This window comes from Carassius carassius, chromosome 50 (assembly GCF_963082965.1).
Source record: "Carassius carassius chromosome 50, fCarCar2.1, whole genome shotgun sequence".
In the NCBI taxonomy this organism is placed as follows: domain Eukaryota; kingdom Metazoa; phylum Chordata; class Actinopteri; order Cypriniformes; family Cyprinidae; genus Carassius; species Carassius carassius.
The window spans coordinates 10,405,055-10,430,934 of NC_081804.1; the positions used below are offsets into that span (position 1 = coordinate 10,405,055).

General features: G+C 35.8%; 1 protein-coding gene across 2 annotated transcripts in view; it reads right to left on the reverse strand.

Moving 5' to 3' along the window:
• Positions 1–17,538, reverse strand: part of LOC132133729 (mitochondrial inner membrane protease subunit 2-like) — a 69,441-nt gene extending 51,903 nt beyond the window's left edge. For both annotated transcript variants that reach the window (XM_059546656.1, XM_059546657.1), the window contains exons 1-3: positions 17,477–17,538; positions 11,961–12,077; positions 9,556–9,659 (exon numbers count right to left, since the gene is read on the reverse strand). In XM_059546656.1, the coding sequence (XP_059402639.1) occupies positions 9,556–9,659; positions 11,961–12,074 (218 nt within the window). In that variant the 5' untranslated portion in view covers positions 12,075–12,077; positions 17,477–17,538. The remainder of the gene's footprint in view (positions 1–9,555; positions 9,660–11,960; positions 12,078–17,476) is intronic.
• Positions 17,539–25,880: the final 8,342 nt, after the last annotated feature.

The window sequence follows — 25,880 nt, forward strand, 5'->3', positions numbered from 1 at the left end:
AAAGCAAGTAACAGTGAGTACAGCAGTGGTAATGTTTGTGGATAGAGTATTAGCAATGTTCGCGCAGTTAGCTGCAACCACGCCGCTGATGCTAACGGGCTAAAAGCTAATAGCGGACCCGGGAGATCAAAATAAAACTAGTGATAGCGAGGCGCTCTGATTGTTTTTGTTGTAGAATACAATAGAGGATATATTCACACGTTATATAAACGGAAACGATGATGTATAAAATTGATTTTTGAGTTAAAAATAGTCAATGAAAAGAATATAGTGGCGGAGCTCAAACGCAGTACAGCCGCCAACAACAAACAGGAAGTGACGTCTGCAGTCAGCAGTTTTCAACTCAAAGCCCATGTTCTTCTCCCTTTGGAATACTCTCAGAGCTTATGAAAATATGAACTGTCTCTAAACGTCCCAAATTTTCCAAACCAAAAGTTCTGAAAAGCATAGAAATACATTTTGGAATGTATTAAAATCCCCACTATCTCTTGGCCTTAACCTCTATTGTGGACGTCTAAGACCAGCCGGTAATTCCCCTAAAGAATATCTTTCTTATTAGAAGCTTAGCATGTTGACACATTGTCTTAATCTGCCATGGCCAGCTCCCCGTCTCCCTCGCGCTCATTAGCATGGCTCCTCTAAATCGCTGACCTCCCGAGTGTGACAGGAAATATAATACCAGCCACCATTGGGGAAATGAATTGTAACACTCCTGATAATAAAGTGAACAAAGGAGTGCAAACAGCTGGACCGGAGTGAATTGGTATGACCTGACTGAAATGAGTCTTCTCTAACTGCTGAGGGACAGAAACTTGTTGCTGCCATGGCGCCAGCTGCGCTGCATTGTGATGACACGGCTGTTTGTGTGTTCCAAAGCAAATGTGACTCGAGAAATACTTTCACCAATGATTTGGCAGCGATGACAAGCCAAACTGTTTTTTTCATCCGAGCTTTGATATGCAAACTATAGAATAACAAAAAGGTGAAATCCTTACAAAGCTGAACAAATTTTAAAATAACCTAGGATGTTCACATTCTGCAAATTAAAAAAAAAGTTTTAAATATCTACAAAACTTGAACAACTTTCAATTTACATTCACTTTCTTTTTAATCTAAATTAGATTCTTGAAACTCTAATAAGAATAAATATTTAGTCAAATAAATAAAAAATATTTGATAGAATAAAACTAAAAATTTTCGATTCAAAAAAAGAACAAAATTTAACTTTAATTAAAATTACATTCAAATACTTTATTATCCAAATTGTATTATTAAAAATCTAATAAATAAAGTAATAAATAAAATAAATAATATATAAATAAAATAAAACCTAAATATAAAAAATATAAAAAATCTATCTATATAAAAACTGAATAGTTTTATTTAATTTAATTATTAACAAACATTACATTCAATTAGCTTTTAATCTAAATTTTATAATTAAACATTTCATATAAATACTAATATTGATAAAAATTTAAATATCAAAATAAAGAAAAAAATACTAAATAGAATTAAAAATGTACATTTTCAATCTATATAAAGTGAAGAATTGTATTTAATTTTTATTAATTAAAATTACATTCAGTTACATTTTATTCTAACTTTAATTATTAAAAATCTAATACAACAATAAATATTAAGCTAAACTTAAATATCAAAGTAAATAAATAAATACACTAAAATGGAATAAAAATGTATTTTCAATCTAAATAAGTTTTTTTTATCATTTTTTAAAATCTAAATTACATTCAATTACATTTTAATCTAACTTTCTTTAATAGAGAATCTAATATAAGTATATTAGGCAGTATATAAATGATTTTAACTTTATTGTTATTATATAATATTGTTAAATTAAAGCAAATGTCTGGTATTTAAATATTTGTTATATTTCTATATATTTATAGTATCAACAATATAAAGTAATGTAATATAATATAATTATACATAATAAACTATAAACTTAAAATCAATTTAAAAAGAATATGTAATATATAATCATTTAAATGCAATGTAATATATTTGTATCAAATCAGATAGAAAATGGTATTAAGAATAAACTGTTTGATACCCCTTGACATCTTTAAGACAAATTTCCCCTCTGCTACAGTACATCCAGATCTTCCAGCTTTATTATGTCCTGAATATGTCAAGGGACTAAGACTGCACTGATGTGGGCAGAGCACAGTTCATGTAGGAGATGAGGGGAACATACAATGCCAGTGCTAATTCATTTTACAGGACGGATCGTACAGGCGGTGAGTGCCAGGGAAGCCTCTCTGATGTTTGTCCAAAGAGACAAACATCACAAACTAAATATCCATAAGGCATGATGACAGACAACAAACAGCTTTGTTTGCAACTAGAGATATATTTACATGAGTGTGGCTAATGTAGTTTTCAGTTGAGATTAAAAATGATATAAAAAATTACATTAAATAGGGCACTGCAGAAGTCTCTGTATTGTTAAGCGAAGCAGTTAAATGTAAAAACAGCTGCAGAGGCAGACCACAGCAACACATGCTTTAGAGAATTACTCCAGAAAAGTAAAAGTCAGTCGAATTAAAACATTGGGTTGATTTAGACTCATAAAATTTAATAAAATAGTTTTTAACCTATATAAAAATGGAACAATTAATTTTTTATTAGTGTATCATATTCAAGTCATTTGTTTGTTATTTATGCAGACAAAATAGTATTGGATTTTAATACCAGGTATTTATATTGTATTGAATAATATATAATCTAATATAATATAAATACAAAATTCTATATAATACATATATCATAATATATAATATAATATACATGTAAAAAAATATTAAAAAATATTTGTACATTTTTAAATGGACACAAATGCTTCCAGCTAAGCAAACTTGGAAGAACAACATTGTTTGTTTCTAAATTGCTAGAGGTTGAGTTGCTGTACTGTTGGTTGCAAGCAGACATTCCTTGATTTTTTTTTCGTATTCCCTTCATGCACTGCAGATTTAACAGACAAAGAGAACCATCAAATCCGACACACAAAACTAACTAACAAATGGAAAAAGTCATCTTTTACAAGTGAACCCAAAGCTTTTACTGCTAAGGATGATGGACGGTGGACCTCAGATTTAATTGGTGAGGCCGTTCGGAGGGGAAAATGAGTTCCCTGGATGAATAGCGAGCACTTGCCTCGAGCTTCTGCAAATTAAACATCTGTGAGTGATTTCTCCACAGATAATTTCATTTCCTGGCCAAAAGGGGAAGGTTCATCTTGCAGTTCAGACTAAAAAGAGGAAAATTACAATAACGGTGATCACCTTTCTAAATATTTATAAGATCTCACTGCATTAGAAATTTTTTCAAGTTATTTAAAGGGGTCATATGATGCAGTTTAAATTTTTACTTTCTCTCTGGAGAGTTACAAGCTCTTGGTGCATAAAGAAGATCTGTAAAGTTGCAAAGACTTTTAACCTTAATAAACTGCATAAACACATTGCATTATACCAAATACACAAAATAATGTTCTTTTTTTAGCAGCATCATATGACCCATAAAGGAATTTCTAGTTGTTTAAATTTCTTTAAAATGATCATTTCTAACCATTTCCATCTGAAGCCTGATTTACCAGCACAAATAGCCTCACAGATAGTGTGTCTGGTGAAGCAATGATGAGCCAAAGCATCTAAAAACTGGAGGGCAATAAATGATCCCAATCTTTATGCCACAAAATTAAGTTTCTCTGGGCTGGGCAATACACACAGCACAAGAATAATATTAAACCTCATGCGGAGTACAATACTGAAAACTTGTGAAGTGGCCATGGATGTAAATAAGGACAAAATTATAGAAATATAATATAGCCTATGGCTCCATGGGCCACATACGGTTTATGAAAAACAGGTATATAGTTTTTATTTTTATTTTGTGAACTTATTTATTTATGCTGGTTAAATTGGGCAAAACTGAAAGCAAAAATGTAACATTTTGTTGTATATTTTAAATTATTATCATTATCAATATCATCATCATTATCATCATCGAAATATAAGATTTTATAAACACAAAGCTAATTAACGTTAAAAGGTATTAAACTGCTATTAGGGTGCTGTTGTTATTATTATTTTACCATTAATAGCCTACATTAATAGATCATTAATAACAAAAATAATAACAAAAATAATTATACAGTTAATTAATTTAATTTCTCTCTTTCTCTTTCTCTATAATTATTATTATTATTCAATTGCCAAACATATTTACACAAAAATAATAGCAACACTTGTTTCCAGTTGTTGTTGTTGTTGTTAATGATAATAATAATAATAATTAATTGTATTATTATTATTAAAATGATAAAACATCTAATTAACACATGAAAGTTAAATGAATTATTAAATGAATAATTATGAAATATATGCATTTAAAATTATTAAAATGTTAATTAAATGTTAATTAAATATTTTATCACTCGTATTTTATCAGACACATGGGTTAAATCTTTTGCTATAATGTGTTATTAATATTAATATTAATAATAGTAATAATAATAGTACAATTAATATTTGTATAATATTTTTAAAACTGCAAAAAGCAAATGTATACAAGCATAAATGCAAATTTTGACAGATTTAGCATGTGGCAGTTCTGTCAACTGGCCCAAACCTCCCTCACAAAATCCTCAATCTTCTTTTCTAAAGTTTTTCATAATGCATTTTTTTTTTTTTTTGCTTTTTAGGACTTGAAGAAATAAAACAAAACAAAAACCAGGATTGTAGACTAAAGAAACCCACCCCGCCTTCAGCTCTCTTATATAACAATGAGTTTGCCCCCATCATGGGTTTCTGGCCACCACATTAACAAATAAGTAGGTTGTCTATGAAAGCAGAAGCATGCTGGTACTAAAATCACTTCAGAAACCTCAAAACCTGAGCTGAATGCAAAATTTCCTGAATGTGGGCTGGGCTCTATGAAACCTCTCCGAGGACCCATGAACTGAACTGGTTTCCATGTAGATGGCTAATTACAGTCCAGCCCGGATGAGAGCCCATTTTCTGCCCAGCACACTTCAAAATGGCTCGGAAAAGAGTGGGAAAGTTGACAGGCATGCTGTGAATCAATGGACATTTATTTGCTCTTTTTGTCCACTATCAATGCTCCCATTCAGACAACTGTTTTTATGTAATACATTTCTTTTGCGACCTGTGGTTATTTGTAAAACATTTGAACATTTTGAAAAGGACAAAAAGTTTTGGCACTCTACATTTTGCACCAACGCTTCGTCTTAGTCACAGATGCAGAGACCTGACTTTTGACCAAATAATGCTGTGGAAGAACTAGCTTTCAGATTGCTCTAAGGAAGTGGTAATTTACAAATGGCAATTCATAAAATCGTCAAGTTTGTCTGTTTACACTGAAAGCATGACAAAACTTGTGTGTAAAACACCCTGACAGAAGCTCTTCCCCATCGACTGCTGTCTAAAGATGAGGAATGTTCTCTAAATAAGATATTATCTGTGGGCTCAGAGACCTCCTCAGACAACATTTAAAAATGAATCCCAAACAAATCTGCTTTTGATCCAAACAGCCAGAAGAAAACAAAACTCTTGCAACTGCATGAACAAACTCAGTGAATTGCACTGATTTGATTCCTGATCTGATTTAGAATGCTTTGTTTCAATTTACATGGTCATGTGATCTAAATAAGTTTATATATATGGTTACGAAATATAAAAACCTAAAAAGAGATAGCTCACTCAAAATGAAGCATTCTGTCAATATATACTCACCATCAAGTTGTTCAAACTTTTTCCCCCCTTGTGAAACAAAAAAGGAGACATTTTGCAGTATTTATGCAGCTTCTTTATCTACAGAACAAAAAAAGACAGAAAAGCACCACTAAAGTATTATTAAAAAAAGACTTCTCAAGGCTGAAATCACATAGGTTTTAATGAATTTCGCGGCAAGCGTGGAGGCACACAAGCTAGGCTAAGGGCTAACCCCAGTGATTCCGTCACTCATGCTCTCAAACGTTAGCTCTCTGGAAAATAAACTGAAGTAATTCAACTCAGTCGGTCTACACAGCATGAGACAAGGGATTGTTCTGTGTTTGTTTTCACTGAAACATGGCTAAATGACAAAATCTCACGCTATTCAGCTGCACAGACTTGCCTGCTACAGAGTGGACGGAGATATAGCACTTTCTGGTAAGACTGGCGAAGGTGGCTTGTGAGTGTACATCACAAAGAGTGGTGTAACAATGCTGTGGTAGTGACAAAACACTGTTTATTACTGGTGGAGTTTATGAAGTTTGTGAAGTGTCGACCATTCTATCTGCCTCGGGAGTTCAAGGCCATTGTTATTGTCACAGTTTACATCCCCTCGAGCTGTAGAGCTCCATCAGCAAACAACAAACAAATAACCCCGAGAGCTTTTTCATAATAGCTGGTGACTTCAACAACGCAAACTTAAAGGCAGTTTTGACAAAGTTCTACCAACATGTGAACTTTGCAACAAGGGGAAAAAACACACTGGACTTTGTTTACACAGCAGAAAAGAACGCGTACAAGGCTGTAACGTTATCCCTACCTCGGGTACTTGGGTACACATCTCTGTTATGCTAATTCCAGCATACAGACCACTTCTGAAACTTGCCAAACCGGTTCATTTCGATCCACTGTATGTCTACACATGTAGCGGAATGACAATAAAGCTCAACTTGACTTGAACTAGATTAAAAAAAAAATGATACAAGCTCATAGTTTGCTCATCCAAAATATTAGCATTTCCCTTGTCAATACATCGCATTCTGTTATATAGTCTACAAAACAATGTCATATGGTTTTCCCTCAGAATAGTTTAGCAATGCAAGAACATCATGTTCCCAGCGCAGTGAATTCCCAGCAGGGGAAGAGTGCCATCTTTGGGTAATGACAGAGTGAATCTGCCTTACCAAACTCTCAACATTGTTCCCAATACAGGGATCTACACAACAAAATAAACAGTATATCAATTTAAGGCTGAAGTTTGTTCTTTTATGCAAAGAAAAAAACCTTTATGCTATTCCAGGTTAATAACTATAAACAAGACACTAGAACTTTGTGGTGTTTTGAAAACATAATCTTTTTTGAAAAGTCTGCCCAGCATGGCATAGCAACAGTGGCTCAGCCAATGATGTGAGATTATGGGCAGAGTCATCTGTTTTTTTGACCAATCACAGACTGATGCAGTGTTCTGAAAACCTTCTTGAGAACAGTCATTATTTTTGCTTCATTCGTTCACTACTAGAGGGACAAAAAGACATTTTAAATGTAATAATTTAGTAACTGATAATGGTTGAATAAATGCTTCTACTTCATTAATTCAATGTTAAACCCTCTGATCAGGATACAGACCAACAGAGTAATGTTTTAGATGTGATAAACATCCTGTGGTGGCACTTATAATCATACACAAGCCCCTGAGTTTCACAGCATCAAAACCTCATTTGAACAGCTAACAACGCTGAACCCATTTACTGGTCACTGGTCTATCAAACATACAAAGTCAAATAAAACAGCAGGGTGAGTGTTTGATCAAGAAGTTGGATGAAATAAATACTTCCCCCCCCCCCAGGTGCTTCAAAATATAGACCATAGATAAAAGTGAAGAGTTGCCTAACTAGAGTCAAGATGATAGCCTCCGCAGGGCCTATGTCAAAAGGCTCTTGGTGTTGAGCACCACATTAAAGTATATCATATGATTGCGTCCATGCCAATTACTTGCAATACCAGTAACCCTTAAAACAGAGTGGGCTCATTATCCTGAGGTGGATTCCCCTTGAGTTAGTGTACTCAGGGCATCTGGGTTTAAGGTCGAGGAGACCAAAACGGTCCAATTAGAATTTTGAGCTCCAAAGATGTCTCTGGATGGAGAACATTTCAGTGTCAATTTCCTGAATGAATGAATTTTTCGCTTTTTGAAAATCTGAGTGCATGTGAGGACTCAATGTGACACCCATGAGAGGTCTGCAAGCTCAACTGTTCAGGTTCTGTCACACAAACATCATACCCGTCTTCAGCTAGTAGTCTAACTTTTCAGAAATTTTAGTCCATTTTCAATGATTTCACCAGAGCTGAGGTGCAAACATTAAAGTTCATGCTGGAAATGCACCAATTTTACAATTTCGGTCAATACAATAAGTGAATAATTATTTTGATGTTAAAACAAAATATTTAATAATATTATAACTTAGAGTACATATAACTATTTTTTATTTTGAGAAGACTGTATAATCTTCAAAGTAAAATATACAATATTATAATATACAATATGAATTAATTTTGAGATTTGGTAAACATTAAGTTTAAAGGGACACTCCACCCCAAAATGAATATTTTGTCATTAATCACTAATCCTCATGTCGTTCCAGACCTGTAAAAGCTTTGTTCATCTTCAGAACAAAATTTAAGATATTTTGGATGAAAACCGGGAGGCTTGTGACTGTCCCATATTCTGCCAAGTAAATTACCCTGTCAAGGTCCAGAAAATTATGAAAGACATCGTCAGAACTACAGTGGCACTACGGTGATGTGGAGAGACACAGAGGAGAGGAATTGTTGAATAAAGTCACTATTTTTGTTTTCTTAATGTACAAAAAGTGTTCTCTTCGCTTCATAACATTATAGTTGAATCACTGATGGCAGATGGACTATTCTGACGATGCTTTTCATACTTTTCTGGACCTTGACAGTTTAATTTACTTGGCAGTCAATGGGACAGTCACAAACCTCCCAGTTTTCATCCAGAATATCTTAAATTTTGTTCTGAAGATGAACAAAGCTTTTACAGGTTTGAAACGACATGAGGGTGGATGATTAATGACAAAATTTTCATTTTGGGGTGGAGTTATTAAATTATTAGCATCATTAAAGGTGAAGATATAAAAAAATTAGAATGACATTTAAAGATCAAAATAATTTAAAGACTCAAATTAAATTACTGAAATCCTAGTATAATCGACATTTCACTTAGACATTCACCAATATTTAAATTCAGGCCAGTATCCATAAGCTAATAATTATTGTCATGGGCGATTACCGTTAAATGTTTTTTTGTCTAAATAAATAGAAACAAAACACTTAAAATCAGTCATTTTAAATGCTACAAATGAACTTTGGCATCACAATGTTATAAAGTACACTATGATGAATGGATATTTATTTTGACTTGCTAAAGATTACAGTACATTTAACAAAGCTATTAAATTAAAAGCGTTTTTAAAGGTTTCTAGGCTTAAAAACTTTAAGTGATATTAGATGATGGCCACATCATCTGATACTAATAAATTAAAATAATCTGTAATACTGGATCCTTAACTGTACTGATGTACAGTACATCATCCCTACTTTACACCATACCACAACTACAATCAATAATAAAAAAATATAAAAACTCTAACCAGCCACGACAAGCATCAGGACATTTTTTCAGTCACTTGGTTTCTACAATGTTGCACTGAGTGGTTCCTCCCAAAGTGAAATGTCACGGAGCACCTCAAACACAAAATACGGCTTAAATGTGGCAACTCACAAAACTGACACGATGTCCCCTCGCTGTACTTGATAGTTCCTCACACTCCAGCGGTTGAGCAGCACAACATCAGGTGACGACTCTCCATCTGGGTTTAAGGACGGCTGGGAAAGATTCAATCCACAAGAGTCAACACGGTTCATTAATTTTAGATTCAGGACAATTTAGAGAAGACTTTCTGGTTTAACAGTTTTTCTTTTTGGTCTATGATTTATTGCTTTAATCCTCCATACCACACAAACTTCCCAAGCCAGCTCTAAGAATTAACTCAGCAACTCTGCTTTAATTTTGAGTCTCTGTTCTTCATTCAGCCTTTTGACTGATGGCATCCTAAGGGTAAAAATAACATCTAAAAGTTAACTTCAAAACAGGTTTTTTTAGATTATTTGTTTTGCTCTTAACTCGTTTGTGGTGGTGTATCAAACAACTTGTGTGTGACGAACCTTCTCAAGCATGCAAGTCGTCAACTGACTTGATACACGGGCCTCCACTGAATCATTAAGGGAGATCTCGATGAGCCATTTCATACTTGCTGGGATAATTGACAGAAATATCTCTTATCTGTCCTTCTAAAATAAATATCCCGCCTAGAGAATTTATCTGTCACAGCTGGACGCTCTATCTTTTTTATTCAGACACATTTTCTCATTCTGCATTAGTGTCAGCTTATAGCATTGTCAGTGGACTTACTTATTTGGATTCAAAGGCTATGGGTGAAGTGGGAAAAGCCATTAGCAAATACATAGCACTATAAACCAAGACAGAAAACTGGACTCCAACAGGAAAACAACAACACCGTTTTGGTTAGTTAGTGTTCATTAGGTACATAATGAACCATTACTTCTGTTTGGCGAGGAAATGAGCGTGGTGTATTCAGACAGTTTTCTCTCATTATTAGAGGTGTCTTTCATCAGGGTCTTAGTGCTATTAGTGCAATGTTGGGCAAATTTGGTTTGATTAAGTCGAAATGCGAAGTCCTAACATAAGTAAAAGTTTATTAATATTTAAATAGAGCTTGTTAAATGGACAATAAGTAACTTTTTAGGTATTTTATTATCTAAAATCAATATTTTTATTCATAAATATGCCCTCAATGGTGTACAAATACCTATGCCAATGTTTAAACTAATCCTCGTAAATGAAGAATTTATTATCTTTATATACATGGGACGGGTAGGTCGACGGAGGCTTCCATGTAGTTCCGCCATCTTGCAAAACTATAATAGCAGAGAGGGACAAAAAGTACTAAGCCAACGCGTTTCCACAACGCGTTTTCGGTCAGAGCCAGAAACGCAGGTGCAGAGCAGTGAGAGGCGCTTGAAACTGCACCGGCAAGTTTAAAAGTCTGGATTGCATTCTTATTATGGACCATACATATGCCGCGCCACAGGAGAAGAAAACATCGTCGCCAAAATGAAGTGCTATTAGAAGACATCCTGTCAAAGCTTTTTGGTACATATCGCCTACCGTAGATGCAACGCGCATTTGAAAAAGCGAGGCGCTGGAGAGCAAAATTAGTTTGAATGCAAAATACAATTTCACCACTAGATGAGAGTAATTCCTACTTACAGTCCCTTTAAGTACTGCTCCGGGTGTGTGCTCACAGTGTGTGTGTGTGTGTTCACTGCTCTGTGTGTGTGCATTTCGGATGGGTTAAATGCAGAGCACAAATTCTGAGTATGGGTCACCATACTTGGCTGAATGTCACTTCACTTAATGTAAAAATGTATTTTCTTGCTTTTTAAGGCTGTGAAATATATTAAATATCTAGAATATATTTGCAATGATTTTTTTGTAATACAAAAATCAAGCAAAATTTTGAATATGGTGATTTTCAAGGTGCTTTTTATTTGGCTATTAAGTTTAATAAACTGCTATTAAACTACACATAAAACATCTGTTAAAAATAAATATGGAAAACTCCTTCAAATACAGTACATCGTGCCCTATTTTTATAGACTTTTTTGTTTTTTTTGTTTAGTTACCCAACACTTTTTATAAGTAGACAGATGTTTTAAACTTGACAGATGTTTTAAATGTGATGATTAAAATAGTAAGTTTGATTAATTTCTGTGATTTTTATGAATCTGCATCATTCCCAGTATACCATTTTTTCAAATATATTTTTAAAATACCTAATACATATTCAAGAGTATTATTATTCTGCTTTATTTTAAACGAAAATGTTTAAATATTACTGTATTTTTTCAGTAAAACTGAAAAAAAAAATCTAATAAAAGTGTTAAACATATTTAGACATGTTTTAAATATCAACCGAATTTCCAAAAGATTTTATGTTAGTTGTTACAAGAACATCTTCTTTGCTAACTTTCAGCAAAACTAAACCAGATTCATCAAAACAACAACATTACGAAGTTTGATAAAGTGTATAAAAGACATCCCACCTGCATTGAGGCACCTTCCACGCGGTCTAAAACAGTCACTGTCACGGGCACGGCTACAAAGAAGCCACTAACAAAAGCTTTGAAGTATTTTCGCCCAAAGCCCGTCTGTGCCATAGCCTGAAGAGTAAGAATGAAAAAAGAAAATGACATTGGCTCGTTCAAAGAGTTGAGCTAAGCATATTAAACATCTTTTTTTTCAGAGTCTGGTAACATCTCATGAAGAATTAATTCAACCATTCAACAAAATATGGATGTCTAAGTATTGAGAAGTGTTCTTTCCACAGCAATAAGGCATGTTTCAAGGATATACTGGATGATCGAAACTTATAAAGAGAACAAAAGTCTCAAAAGAAGACCAGACAACCAAACTTAACTTCGTGCATCTGAGCATGAACCATCTTGTTTCGAGTCAAACTGTAAGGGAATAGTGAGGTTAAAAAAAGAAGAAATCACTCAGAAAGCAGCCATTTTAATAATTTATTTATAAATTGCACCTATCTGCTTGTACCCAAAACAGCCCTCAAGGTCTCCAGCAGGAAATTTGCTGACTTACTGGTAAGCACTTGAAGAAAGTCTTGAAGCCATTTGCTTGCAGGAGGGCATTCAAGAGGCTCAAAATCAGAGACTACAACAACTGAGCGGAGGATCTGGGAGGAAAAAAGCGCTGAGCGAATCAAAACGCAGTGCAGGATTTGTCAGGGTTGCGCTGCTGTGAGCCAGATATGGCTCAAGCAGGCAAAATGACAAAAATCTCTTTTGTGGTCACAGGAAGACTCTGCTGCATATAGGCTACCCGAGGCAACACTATCAATATAATACAAATACTGATTATTTAAATTTAGCATGAAAAAGCATTCGCAAACCACTTTACTTCTGTAACGAGAAAGTGAAAAGTGTGGAAGGCTAAAACAATAATTGCGTGAAGTATAAAAGAATCACGTTGGGAGATATAGTAACTTGTTACAGGAAGTGAAGTTACTGTATAACAAAGTAAATCAAAATTGCAACATTACTACTGTATGTTGTCTATCGACACCTGTGGTTAAAACATAAAACCACATGTATTATTATGTAAATAATATTTATTTTATTGAAAAAAAAAAATCCTCTAATAATATGAAATATTAACATTTAAAATAAAGGTTTTCTATTTGAATATATTATAAAATGTAATTTATTCCTGTGATGCAAAGCTGAATTTTCAGCATCATTACTCCAGTCTTCAGTGTCACATGATCCTTCAGAAATTATTCTAATATACTGTTTTGCTGCTCAAGAAACATGATTATACATGTATGTTTTTTTCTCTGGAAGACCTTGCAAGTGCCGAATCAAACACAATAAGGGCAGAAACATGTATTAATTAAGAAAGCATACAGGGTACACTTTGATTCCCGTCATCTTTCTCTAGCAGATTCATCTCTCATGTGTCTTACCCTGCACTGAGACTTCTTGTAGTGTTAAATATTCATTCGCTTAGCGGGTGAAGAGCTGCGTCTCACACAAGAGTGCGACTAATGAACTATAATGACAACGAGCGGCTAAATTATCCATGGAGTTCTGGGCAGACCTGCCAAGTGCCAGCTGTCAGGTTTCTCTAACAATAATCCCTCACAAGCACATACAGTGAGAGATTGCCAATCATGCTGGTGCCACACAATACACTAAGGCCTTTTTTCTCAAAGACTTCTATTTTTGCATGTCCCTCCACTGAGGCACAATCCTATATTTTTACTTCAGTCTACACACAGAGAGTAACACACTGGTGCAATGCCCTCTATATAGATGGTTGGCACATGCCACAAAGATCTCAAAGGTGTGTAAAGTGGAGCATCTTATAGTTTATTCTTCAAAACAGGCAGATGGGAGAATCTAGGACTGGTGCGCGGCGATCAAAAGAAAGCGTTGTGTTCATTTTTCATCAAAGGCTACTTTCAGATTCAGACTCGAGAATATTTTCCAACCATTTTCCACGTGCTACGGACAGAAATATAACCATGAGCGATTAAAAACCAGGGTTGGCACAGCAGGTGTGCAACATATATGGATTTTCTGTAGCCGAGTCCAATTAAAGATGTGTTTCTAGAGTTGAAAGCAAATGCCTTGGTAATATTAGGTGACCATTGCACACAGCTGCGGAACGGAGCCCGGTGGTCTCATGCCAGCAGAATCAATTTATCATATGCTTCCCGTTTATAACTTCTAACCCATCTATCCTGCGAGTAATACTGTCAAATATGCCATCTGCATAATGTAAAACTGCAGCCTGGTACCTTTGTTTATGCATACCTGAGCGTAACCATTTTAATTGCACCAGTCATCAGATGTGTCCAAAAATGTTTAGTGAACTCGCTGCTTTGGGGTAATTTGAAACCGCAATGACAGATTTCCACTTTTGACAAGGCAATTTTTGGTTTCCTTGATTCATGGGCCTATTTTAACTTTGCATTTCAAGACACAGCGCTGACAGACCGAATCTGATTAAATTATCTTAATGTCTGGACCTGTAAATATGATTTCTGCTGGAATGCTTCACCATTAGTCTGCATCACAGCAGCAGTGAGATTAATGATGTGCTTCAGACATCTTATCTTAGCTATTGTGTATTTAAAATTAGATTATCTGTACATATTTTTAAATAAAAAATAAAATATATTTTCAAATAAACACCTTTTGTACAAAATCTCAATGATAGGCTACATGATTTAGGCAACATGATAGGCTACTTTCCATTGAATGATATGTATGTGTGTGTGTGTGATTTAAAAAAAAATATATATTTTATTTATTTTTATTATTATTGATTAACCGAGAGCCGGTTGAAAATCTATTCAAATATGTGACTATTCAAATCGTTTGAGATGCTAAAATCGTGATTCAATCACGATTTATATGAATGCATGTCTGAGGGGAGCTTACTGTCTTTAGAAATATTAAGAGGATTTTTTTCTTTTCACCTTGCCTCGTATAATGCATATTAAGGTTCATAAGTGCAGCGCTGCTTTGTTTACAGCGGTAACCAAGGAAACGCTTTAAGCACCACCTGCTGGCAGAGAGTGGATCTGCGTCTCATTCAGCTCGTCTGCTGTTTCAGTTTCATGCAGATATTTTTTATGTATAGTTTCACAAAACTGAAGTCAAACCATTCTGTTTTTGCTTCAAATTTCTAAGTTATACAGTCTAATTTAGATTAAAAACTGTTCATGCTGCATGTATGCAGAATCTTTCTCTGGATCATAATTAAAATGCAGTGGTTGCCTCTAATTTTAAATGGAAAGAGCACAAACAAAGCCTTATTTTGTTTATATTTAAATTTGGTCAATTAGCAGACGCTTTTATCCAAAGCGACTTACAAATGAGGACAACAGAAGCAATCAATACCAACATAAGAGCAATAATATGCAAGTGCTATATTAGTATATTATTACAGTGTTATATTAAAATTTCACAAATAAACATGCAGCATTTTATCCAAGCAATAATAAAAGTATGTTTATTTTTTTTTCTTAAATCTTATTTTTGTAAAAAAAAAAAATGTGATTCAAGTTTAATCAAATCGTGAAATAAAAATAAATAAATAAGTAAATTGAGTGAATCATTACATCCCTAATATATATATATATATATATATATATATACAGTACAGACCAAAAGTTTGGAAACATTACTATTTTTAATGTTTTTGAAAGAAGTTTCTTCTGCTCATCAAGCCTGCATTTATTTGATCAAAAATACAGAAAAAACAGTAATATTGTAAAATATTATTACAACTTAAAATAATAGTTTTCTATTTGAATATACTTAAAAAAATAATAATTATTCCTGTGATGCAAAGCTGAATTTTCAGCATCATTACTCCAGCCTTCAGTGTCACATGTAACATCCAGTCTATCACATGATCATTTAGAAATCATTCTAATATTCTGATTTATTATGAGTGTTGGAAACCGTTCTGCTGTCTAATATATTTGATGAATAAAAGGTTAAAAAGAACTGCATTTATTAAAAAAAAACATTTCTAATAATATATATTCTAAAAATATATTTTCTTTACTATCACTTTTTATCAATTTAACACATCCTTGCTGAATAAAAGTATTGATTTTATTAAAAAAAAGAAAGAAAAAATAACTGACCCCAAATTACTGACCAGTAGTGTATATTGTTATTACAAAATATTTATATTTTAAAAACATACCTTTTTTTTTTTTACTTTTTATTCATCAAAGTATTCTAAAAAAAGTATCACATGTTCTGAAAAAATATGTTTCCAACTTTGATAATGAATCATCATATTAGAATGATTTCTAAAGGACCATGTAATAATGATCCTAAAACTTCAGCTTTGCAGAAAATTTATTACAGAAATAAATGATAATTTAAAGTATAATAAATGTAAAAACAATTATTTTAATTTGTAATAATATATCACAATATTACATTTTTTTCTGTATTTTTGATCAAATAAATGCAGGCTTGATGAGCAGAGGAAACATTTTTCAAAAACATTAAAAATAGTAATGTTTCCAAACTTTTGGTCTGTGCTGTATATATATATATATATATATATATATATATATATATATATATATAAATATATATATATATATAATTTTCACATTTTTATTAATATTTTAATTTTGCTAAAAAATTATGTAGTGTATCAGTTTATATTTTTATATGCAGCTTATATATTTAATGCATAATATATTATCTATTTAATATATACTAAATCTAATATTCCTAAAAAAAAAAAAAAACATTTTATACTGCAAAGCCAACATGAATGATGTTTTCACATGTTCCAGCACTCATATGGGAGAATGACCTCTTTTTATATCATTGTCTTCAAATACCTTTATATGAGATCTTTAAGGCAAAAGTTAAAAGATACTGATCTTTACTCCTGAACCTAGTGACCGTGATGGGCAGCAAACAAGCAATGCCTGTGTCTCAAAACATAATGAGCTGCCAACCTGGAAGGCATAAACACATTTGGGACAATCGATATTTTTGGGCATAATAGGTGTGCTTTAAATGTCTCTGGTCAAAAAAGACTAAATTCGACTACTTTTTAAAAGAAAGTATAAGTACACGTATATATACAATTTTAAAATGATATTATACTGTATTACCTTTTTATTTTTCATGTTTAATTTAGCAAGTGCTGAACCTTCCGGATATAAAAACGATTATTTCATTACAGATGTACAATATGTTGTCATCTTTTTCTTACTTGTCTCTTGTTTCCTTTTGCGGAGTAATAAGTTGAAAAACTGCGACATTCATTCATCCTACATCAGTAAATCCTCCTAGTGTAATGTTAGTGTTTATGTCGACCACGCAGATCATGTGGCTACTACTAAACAAGGCAAGGGCAGACAGTGGGTGTGTGATAAACTTCATAACGGTGGACACAATTATAAAACATAAGCAAAAGTGAAGCATAACCCCTTCAGCACTAATAAGGTCTGAATGCTGAATATCAATGAATTCAAACGCGTCAATACACTCACCTAATGTCTTTACGTCGCTCCGTTCAGTACGACACCACGCTCGCTGCTTCCGGGTCCTAAAGCCCCCCCCTTTTTATTCATAATATTAGATCAAGCCATCTAGTGTATGTTTAGACTAAATTATTATTTACATTTTACATATAATAGTTCAATAATGTGACTATAATAATGTGTTATAATGTGTACAACAATTTTAAAGTAAATAAATAAATATTTCAGTTTTACGTACAAAAATAATTCAGTTTTAAACTTAATACTAAAATATAAAAAATGTATGTTTTTATTGAAAGAATAATTTAAATCAAAACAATAAAAATACTACACATTATTGCATTCAGATTTCTTTTTTTTAAATTAAAAATTAGGCTGTGAGGTAGATGTCTGATCAAAAGTTTGTTACGTGTAATTTATTTGAAACATACATATACATTTATATATATATATATATATATATATATATATATATATATATATATACACATTTATATATATATATATATATATATATATACATTTATATATATATATATATATATAGTGTTCCTTTAGCTCAAGTGGTAGAGCATTGGTTTGTAGAGCAAGGTTGGGGGCTCGATTCCCCGGGAGCACAAAAATTGATAGCCTGAATGCACTGTAAGTCGCTTTGGATAAAAAAAAGTCTGCTAAAGGCATAAATTTAATTTAATATAACAATTATTAAATTAAAAAAATGCCTCCATAGCCTTGTTTTTAATTAAACTAAATATGGCATCCGCAAAAAATTCATTATTACTTTGGTAATATGTCCCAAAAAATTACAATACTGTTTTTAATGTAACTAATGTTTGGCAGATGTACATTTCGATTCTTTAAGATTCATTGAAACTTCCAGCACTGCAGTTTCCATCAAAATGCTATCTGTCACGTACGGTGATATAGAAACAAGGAGAGATCCAATTGCAGGTACGATGTTTTATTTCAGGGCAAATCCAAAGGGGTAAACAGTCCAGGCAGGGTCAAAACCAGAATATCCAAACAACATGAAAACAGACAATAACACACGGCAAGGGCAAGACTACGGAAAGCATGAAACATAGACAAGGACTCCATGACACAGACTCAGACAGACCGGGTATAAATACACAGAAGGATGATGAGGGAACTGGAGACAGGTGGGGAACCATCAATTAACACAAGGAGGAAGGTGACCAAATAAGGGAACAGGAAGTGATAAGGTGACAGACACCGTGGAAAAGGAGGACACCTAGTGAAAACCCAGGGAACACAACCCAGACACTGTGACAGTACCCCCCCCTCTACGGAGCGGCTCCCAGACGCTCCAAGACAGACACAAAACAAAGACCAGGAGGGAGGCGGACAGGTGGAGGCTCAGGGGGAGGGATGGAGGGCCAGACTAACAGAGGGGAACAGGGACAGAAGTGAACACATAACAAAAAGCAAAAACCACAACTTGAAGCCCCCCAGGGCGGAGCAGAAGACCACCACATCCTTGTGGTCGACGCCAGAGTCCTCCAGGGCGGAGCGGAAGACCACCACAACCGTGTAGTCGAAGCCAGAGTCCTCCAGGGCGTAGCAGAAGACCACCACAATCGTGTGGTCAAGGCGTGAGTCCTCCAGGGCGGAGCAGAAGACCACCACATCCGTGTGGTGGAGACCGGAGTCCCCCAGGGCAGAGCAGAAGACCACCACGTCCGTGTGGTGAAGACTGGAGTCCCCCAGGGTGGAGCAGAAGACCACCATAACCGTGTGGTCAAGTCAACAGGAGGACGAGTCTGGTTGGGCAAGTCTAAAAAAAAAAAATCTGCACAAGTTAAGAGTAGCCTCCGTGGCCATGACAGGATCAGTCGGGCGCTCTGGGAGTTTCGCAGAGGCGAGAAAAGACTCTGGTCGGTTTGGTCGAGCCGAGACCAAACGAGACGTGTTTGGACTGGATTCCAGAAGATCAATGCTGACTTGACTCTGCTCCTTAAGATCATTGGTGACTTGCACTTGTTCTTGAAGATCATTGGTGACTTGCACTTGTTCTTGAAGATCACCGGTGACTTGACCTGACTCTGGAGGGTCCACGGTGACTAGCCCTGACTCTGGAAGGTCATCGGTGACTAGCCCTGACTCTGGAAGGTCATCGGTGACTAGCCCTGACTCTGGAAGGTCATCGGTGACTAGCCCTGACTCTGGAAGGTCAGCGGTGACTAGCCCTGACTCTGGAAGGTCAGCGGTGACTAGCCCTGACTCTGGAAGATCATCGGTGACTAGCCCTGACTCTGGAAGATCATCGGTGACTAGCCCTGACTCTGAAGGGTCAACTGGAACCTGACTCGACTCCGGAGGGTCAACTGGAAGCTGACTCGACTCCGGAGGGTCAACTGGAACCTGACTCGACTCTGGAGGGTCAACTGGAACCTGACTCGACTTTGGAGGGTCAACAGGAACTAGCCCTGACTCTAGAGGGTCAACGGTAACTAACCCTGACTCTGGAAGGTCGACGGTGACTAACCCTGACTCTGGAGGGTCCATGAACACCTGACTCGACTCTAGAGGGTCAACCGGGAACTGACTCAACTCTGGAAAGTCAACGGGCACCTGACTTGACTTGGGAAGGTCAAAAGGAATCTGACTTGACTCCGGAACGGCCTCGGCCTCCGGAACAGCATCGGGCACTGCCTCGGCATCGGGCACCACCTCAGCCTCTGGAACAGCATCAGGGACTGCCTCGGGAATGGCCTCGGGCACCGCCTTGGCCTCCGGAACGGCCTCGGGCACCGCCTCGGGAATGTCCTCCTGGACGGCAGCGGCCCACTCGGGAACGTCCTCCTGGACGGCACCGGTCCGTTCGGGAACGTTCTCCGGGCTTTGAGGAACGGTAGACGCCTGTCTCCTCCTCCTCCGCCCTCTATGATGGCGAGTCGGTGGCACCTTGTCTGGAGACTCAGGCGTTGAGTCGGCCATCTTGTGCTGTGGCTCTAAGCTGGCGGCCATCTTGTGCTGTGGCGCTTGGCTGGCAGCCATCTTGTGCTGTGGCGCTGGGCTGGCAGCCATTTTGTGCTGTGGCGCTGGGCTGGCGGCCATCTTGTGCTGAGGCGCTGGCTCAGCAGCCATGACGTGAACCATTTTGGGAATCTCTAGGATCTTAGATAACATCTCGAAGTACAACCCGAATTCCGGAAAAGTTGGGACGTTTTTTAAATTTTAATAAAATGAAAACTAAAAGACTTTCAAATCACATGAGCCAATATTTTATTCACAATAGAACATAGATAACACAGCAAATGTTTAAACTGAGAAAGTTTACAATTTTATGCACAAAATGAGCTCATTTCAATTTTGATTTCTGCTACAGGTCTCAAAATAGTTGGGACGGGGCATGTTTACCATGGTGTAGCATCTCCTTTTCTTTTCAAAACAGTTTGAAGACATCTGGGCATTGAGGCTATGAGTTGCTGGAGTTTTGCTGTTGGAATTTGGTCCCATTCTTGCCTTATATAGATTTCCAGCTGCTGAAGAGTTCGTGGTCGTCTTTGACGTATTTTTCGTTTAATGATGTGCCAAATGTTCTCTATAGGTGAAAGATCTGGACTGCAGGCAGGCCAGGTTAGCACCCGGACTCTTCTACGAAGAAGCCATGCTGTTGTTATAGCTGCAGTATGTGGTTTTGCATTGTCCTGCTGAAATAAACAAGGCCTTCCCTGAAATAGACGTTGTTTGGAGGGAAGCATATGTTGCTCTAAAACCTTTATATACCTTTCAGCATTCACAGAGCCTTCCAAAACAAGCAAGCTGCCCATACCGTATGCACTTATGCACCCCCATACCATCAGAGATGCTGGCTTTTGAACTGAACTCTGATAACATGCTGGAAGGTCTCCCTCCTCTTTAGCCCGGAGGACACGGCGTCCGTGATTTCCAACAAGAATGTCAAATTTGGACTCGTCTGACCATAAAACACTATTCCACTTTGAAATAGTCCATTTTAAATGAGCCTTGGCCCACAGGACACGACGGCGCTTCTGGACCATGTTCACATATGGCTTCCTTTTTGCATGATAGAGCTTTAGTTGGCATCTGCTGATGGCACGGCGGATTGTGTTTACCAACAGTGGTTTCTGAAAGTATTCCTGGGCCCATTTAGTAATGTCATTGACACAATCATGCCGATGAGTGATGCAGTGTTGTCTGAGAGCCCGAAGACCACGGGCATCCAATAAAGGTCTCCGGCCTTGTCCCTTATGCACAGAGATTTCTCCAGTTTCTCTGAATCTTTTGATGATGTTATGCTCTGTAGATGATGAGATTTGCAAAGCCTTTGCAATTTGACATTGAGGAACATTGTTTTTAAAGTTTTCCACAATTTTTTTAAGCAGTCTTTCACAGATTGGAGAGCCTCTTCCCATCTTTACTTCTGAGAGACTCTGCTTCTCTAAGACAAAGCTTTTATAGCTAATCATGTTACAGACCTGATATCAATTAACTTAATTAATCACTAGATGTTCTCCCAGCTGAATCTTTTCAAAACCGCTTGCTTTTTTAGCCATTTGTTGCCCCCGTGCCAACTTTTTAGAGACCTGTAGCAGGCATTAAATTTTAAATTAGCTAATTAAGTGGATAAAAGTGTAAAATTTCTCAGTTTAAACATTTGCTACGTTATCTATGTTCTATTGTGAATAAAATATTGGCTCATGTGATTTGAAATTCCTTTAGTTTTCATTTTATTAAAATTTAAAAAACGTCCCAACTTTTCCGGAATTCGGGTTGTAATCGAGAAAGGTGTCAGCGGCCATCTTGGGCGTTGGTGCTGAGCTGGCAGCCATCTTGCACAGTGGTGTGAGGCTGGCTTCCATCTGGCCTCGTGGTGCGGGGTTGGTGGCCATGCACCGCGGCGGCGCTGGGTTGGCGGCCATCTTGTGCTGTGGTGCTGGACCTGCGGCCATCATGGGCAGTGTCGCTGGCTTTCTCCTTCTGTCCTGGTGAGACGGCGGGTCTGGTCCCTCCCACGTGAGCCCCGAGTCGAAGGGGGGCAATGGTGGAGAGTGATGCTGAGCTTCCTCTCGCCCACCTCCTCCTCGGCGACCTCCCCTGGTCCCGCGAAACACGACCAGGCGGGTTCCCTCAAACCGATTGCTTCTCTCCCGCTCGGTGGCTGGGAAAGAAGTGTTAATCGACATACCACTGGATCTCAAGTTGACGGAGTCCTTCTGTCACGTACGGTGATATAGAAACAAGGAGAGATCCAATTGCAGGTACGATGTTTTATTTCAGGGCAAATTCAAAGGGGTAAACAGTCCAGGCAGGGTCAAAACCAGAATATCCAAACAACATGAAAACAGACAATAACACAAGGGCAAGACTACGGAAAGCATGAAACATAGACAAGGACTCCGTGACACAGACTCAGACAGACCGGGTATAAATACACAGAAGGATGATGAGGGAACTGGAGACAGGTGGGGAACAATCAATTAACACAAGGAGGAAGGTGACCAAATAAGGGAACAGGAAGTGATAAGGTGACAGACACCGTGGAAAAGGAGGACACCTAGTGGAAACCCAGGGAACACAACCCAGACACTGTGACACTATCACCATGATAAAACTAAATGGGAACTCTGTCAAACAGTTAAAGAAGCTGTGGTAGATGTTTAAACGTAGTAAATATGTTAAAAGGTTGCTTACAGTTCTCCTATTGGATCTCAAAAGAAGCAATAATTTATAAAAACTCACAGTTTACATCAATCAGCCTTTATTCGTTTGATGGTTAATATTCAACATTTACAAATAAAAACTTTAGATGCAACATTCAAAGCTATGAACTGGTTACATTTTCATATAAACACCTTTTGTACAAAATCTGTAACGCAGGCTATATGGAATACTTCCATCCCATCGTATGATATAAAGTACAACTTTACAAGTTCAAAAAATTGAACAGAAAGAATATAATCCATAAAAAGGAGGGTGAAAGGAGAGAAGAGGAGAAGAGAAATACAAGCGTGACTAGAGTTGAAGTCCTACGACTTGATCATTGGCACTCTATCGAAATTACAAAACACGATTGCCGAAAATGAGCAACTCTCGTAACATGGCAATATGAGAACATAGCTGCAAAGCTGTTAATAAAATAGGTAACAAACAAATCAGTTACGTGCCCATCTGTCAGTATTTTATAATCATTCCAACATTACTTAAATTCCTCAGACTTCAAATGTTTTAAGTTGCTAAAATACAGCACTTAGAACTTTGTATTTATCTACAAAAATACGATACAATAAAATCACAGGGGATATTTTTGCCAAGAACATTTTTTTACCAAGTACAGACCTTTTCAATTGTCTACACATGATTAATAATGTAAACTGACAGCCGAGATTCACAAAGTCTGCTGCATGTTTTGAAGTTAAACATTGATCAAATATTTATTAAAAGAATTGTGGGTTTTCAAGCTGGCAGTGAAAAAGCTGTTTGTTACTATCAATTTTACGTCAAAATGTGGAAGAGATGTAGCAACACACTCGCTTGGGAGATATTTTACTATTTTACGTTTTGACAAATTGGTGGCTAATTCGTATAAATTTGTTTGATCTCATTTGAACGTTTTCGTAAGATTTGTTTACACCCAGTGACGGTTATGTTTAAGAGTGGACCTTCATGCTTACTTTTTACAAAAATCATATGTTTTCGTAAGATTCACTTCATATGAATTCCAACGAAATCGCCACCTCGTAATATGGTTACGCTTTCCTGTCAGATCCGGTCGGTATTTTCTGATCATGTTGGCTTTGTTAGCACGAAAAATTTATGTTTTAGTGTTTTTAGTATGTTTCCATGATAAAAACTATACCTAAAACAAGAAAATACTTTTTTTTTTTTTAATTAAAAAAATGCGATGTAATAAAAAATGAATCAAATTTTTTTTCAAAAACCTACTTAATATGAAATGTAAAACAATATAAGTGAACAGCAATTCCACACAGCATTTCCTAAACTTTGTGTTTATCATCTAAAGCCTAGAGTCCAAATAAGATCCCAAATTGAATTTCTGACAGTTATGCGAAAAGTTCTGTCGGATCTAACATTTAAAGGAGAAAAAAAACAGATTTGATCTAGCCAATATTGTTTGGAAGTGACTGCGGCGACATAACCTGATTTGGGATCAGGCATCTCAGAACTAGATGATGTTTGTTTCTATCACTCTCTGCAAACTACAATGGTTATATTGCTTTGTACTACTCATGCCCCATGCAGTCTTGATCTACGTCTCTGCACACAGATAAAGAAGAACATTTCCGAGCACTAGCAGCCACGCTAACTTCAGTTAAGATTTCCTAACTACTCTGACTGACAAAGTTGTTAATACTGTTTGCATCTTTGGCACAATACTCGGAGACCACACATTTTCATGACATTGGCACATTTAAACGGTCAGGCAGTTTCGGTAGATACAAGGCTACATTAGAAAAAACCAAACACTAAGAAATATGTAGCACCTTTTAGCCATTCCAGAAAGTACAAAGCGGTTAAAACGGGACGCAGGTCTAGCTGTACGCCTCGGTTTGTGTAAGACCAAAAAAAAAAACTGCAGTAGTGTGGAAAGAAAAGCTGTACAACACTGATTTTGTACTTCTATCAAAAATACCTGGCTAGCAATATGTCTTAGAGCACTCTAAATGGGATATGGACCTGCCAGATCTTCAGATTTTGCTGTAAATTACATGCCATTTCAAAGCGTACATAATCTCTTCATGGCTTTTCTAATACATTTTATTTCAAGCCGAAACTGCATATCAGAAGGAATGCTCAGTTCAACGGTGTAGAACAATTCTGAGCTGCATTTTAGACTGGGTCTAAAGAGCCCATCCATAAAATAGTCACTAAACCACCAAATATGCAGCTTTAAAATGAAATTAAGATGATCTACTTAATATCACTGAACAAAAAAAAGGAAAGCATTCATCATGGGAGCATTCCGTTTCACTTTCATTTTGATTTTAGAATACAAATTGCTAAATTAAAAATCAAAACGTATGGAGGACTGAGAATGACATATAATAATAAATCTTTTGTCAATATATTAAAAAAAAGTAATGAATAAATCATGAAATGTGTATGCCAATAAATACATAGTCCAAAGTCCAATGGATTTACTCATGTATTAACTTGATTTAATAAATTAAAATATTTAAATAGTTTTATAAATTAAATTGGCTATTTGATAAATAAAGACAAATATAAAATATGATATATGATATATATATATATATATATACATTTCTTTATATAATATATATAGATATATAATTAATAAATAAATCAATAAATAAATCATGAATGAATAAAATAAATAAATAAAATAATATTTAGCAAAAGTCTGATGTATTAATATTTCAATTAGACTTTCAAACTTTTTTTT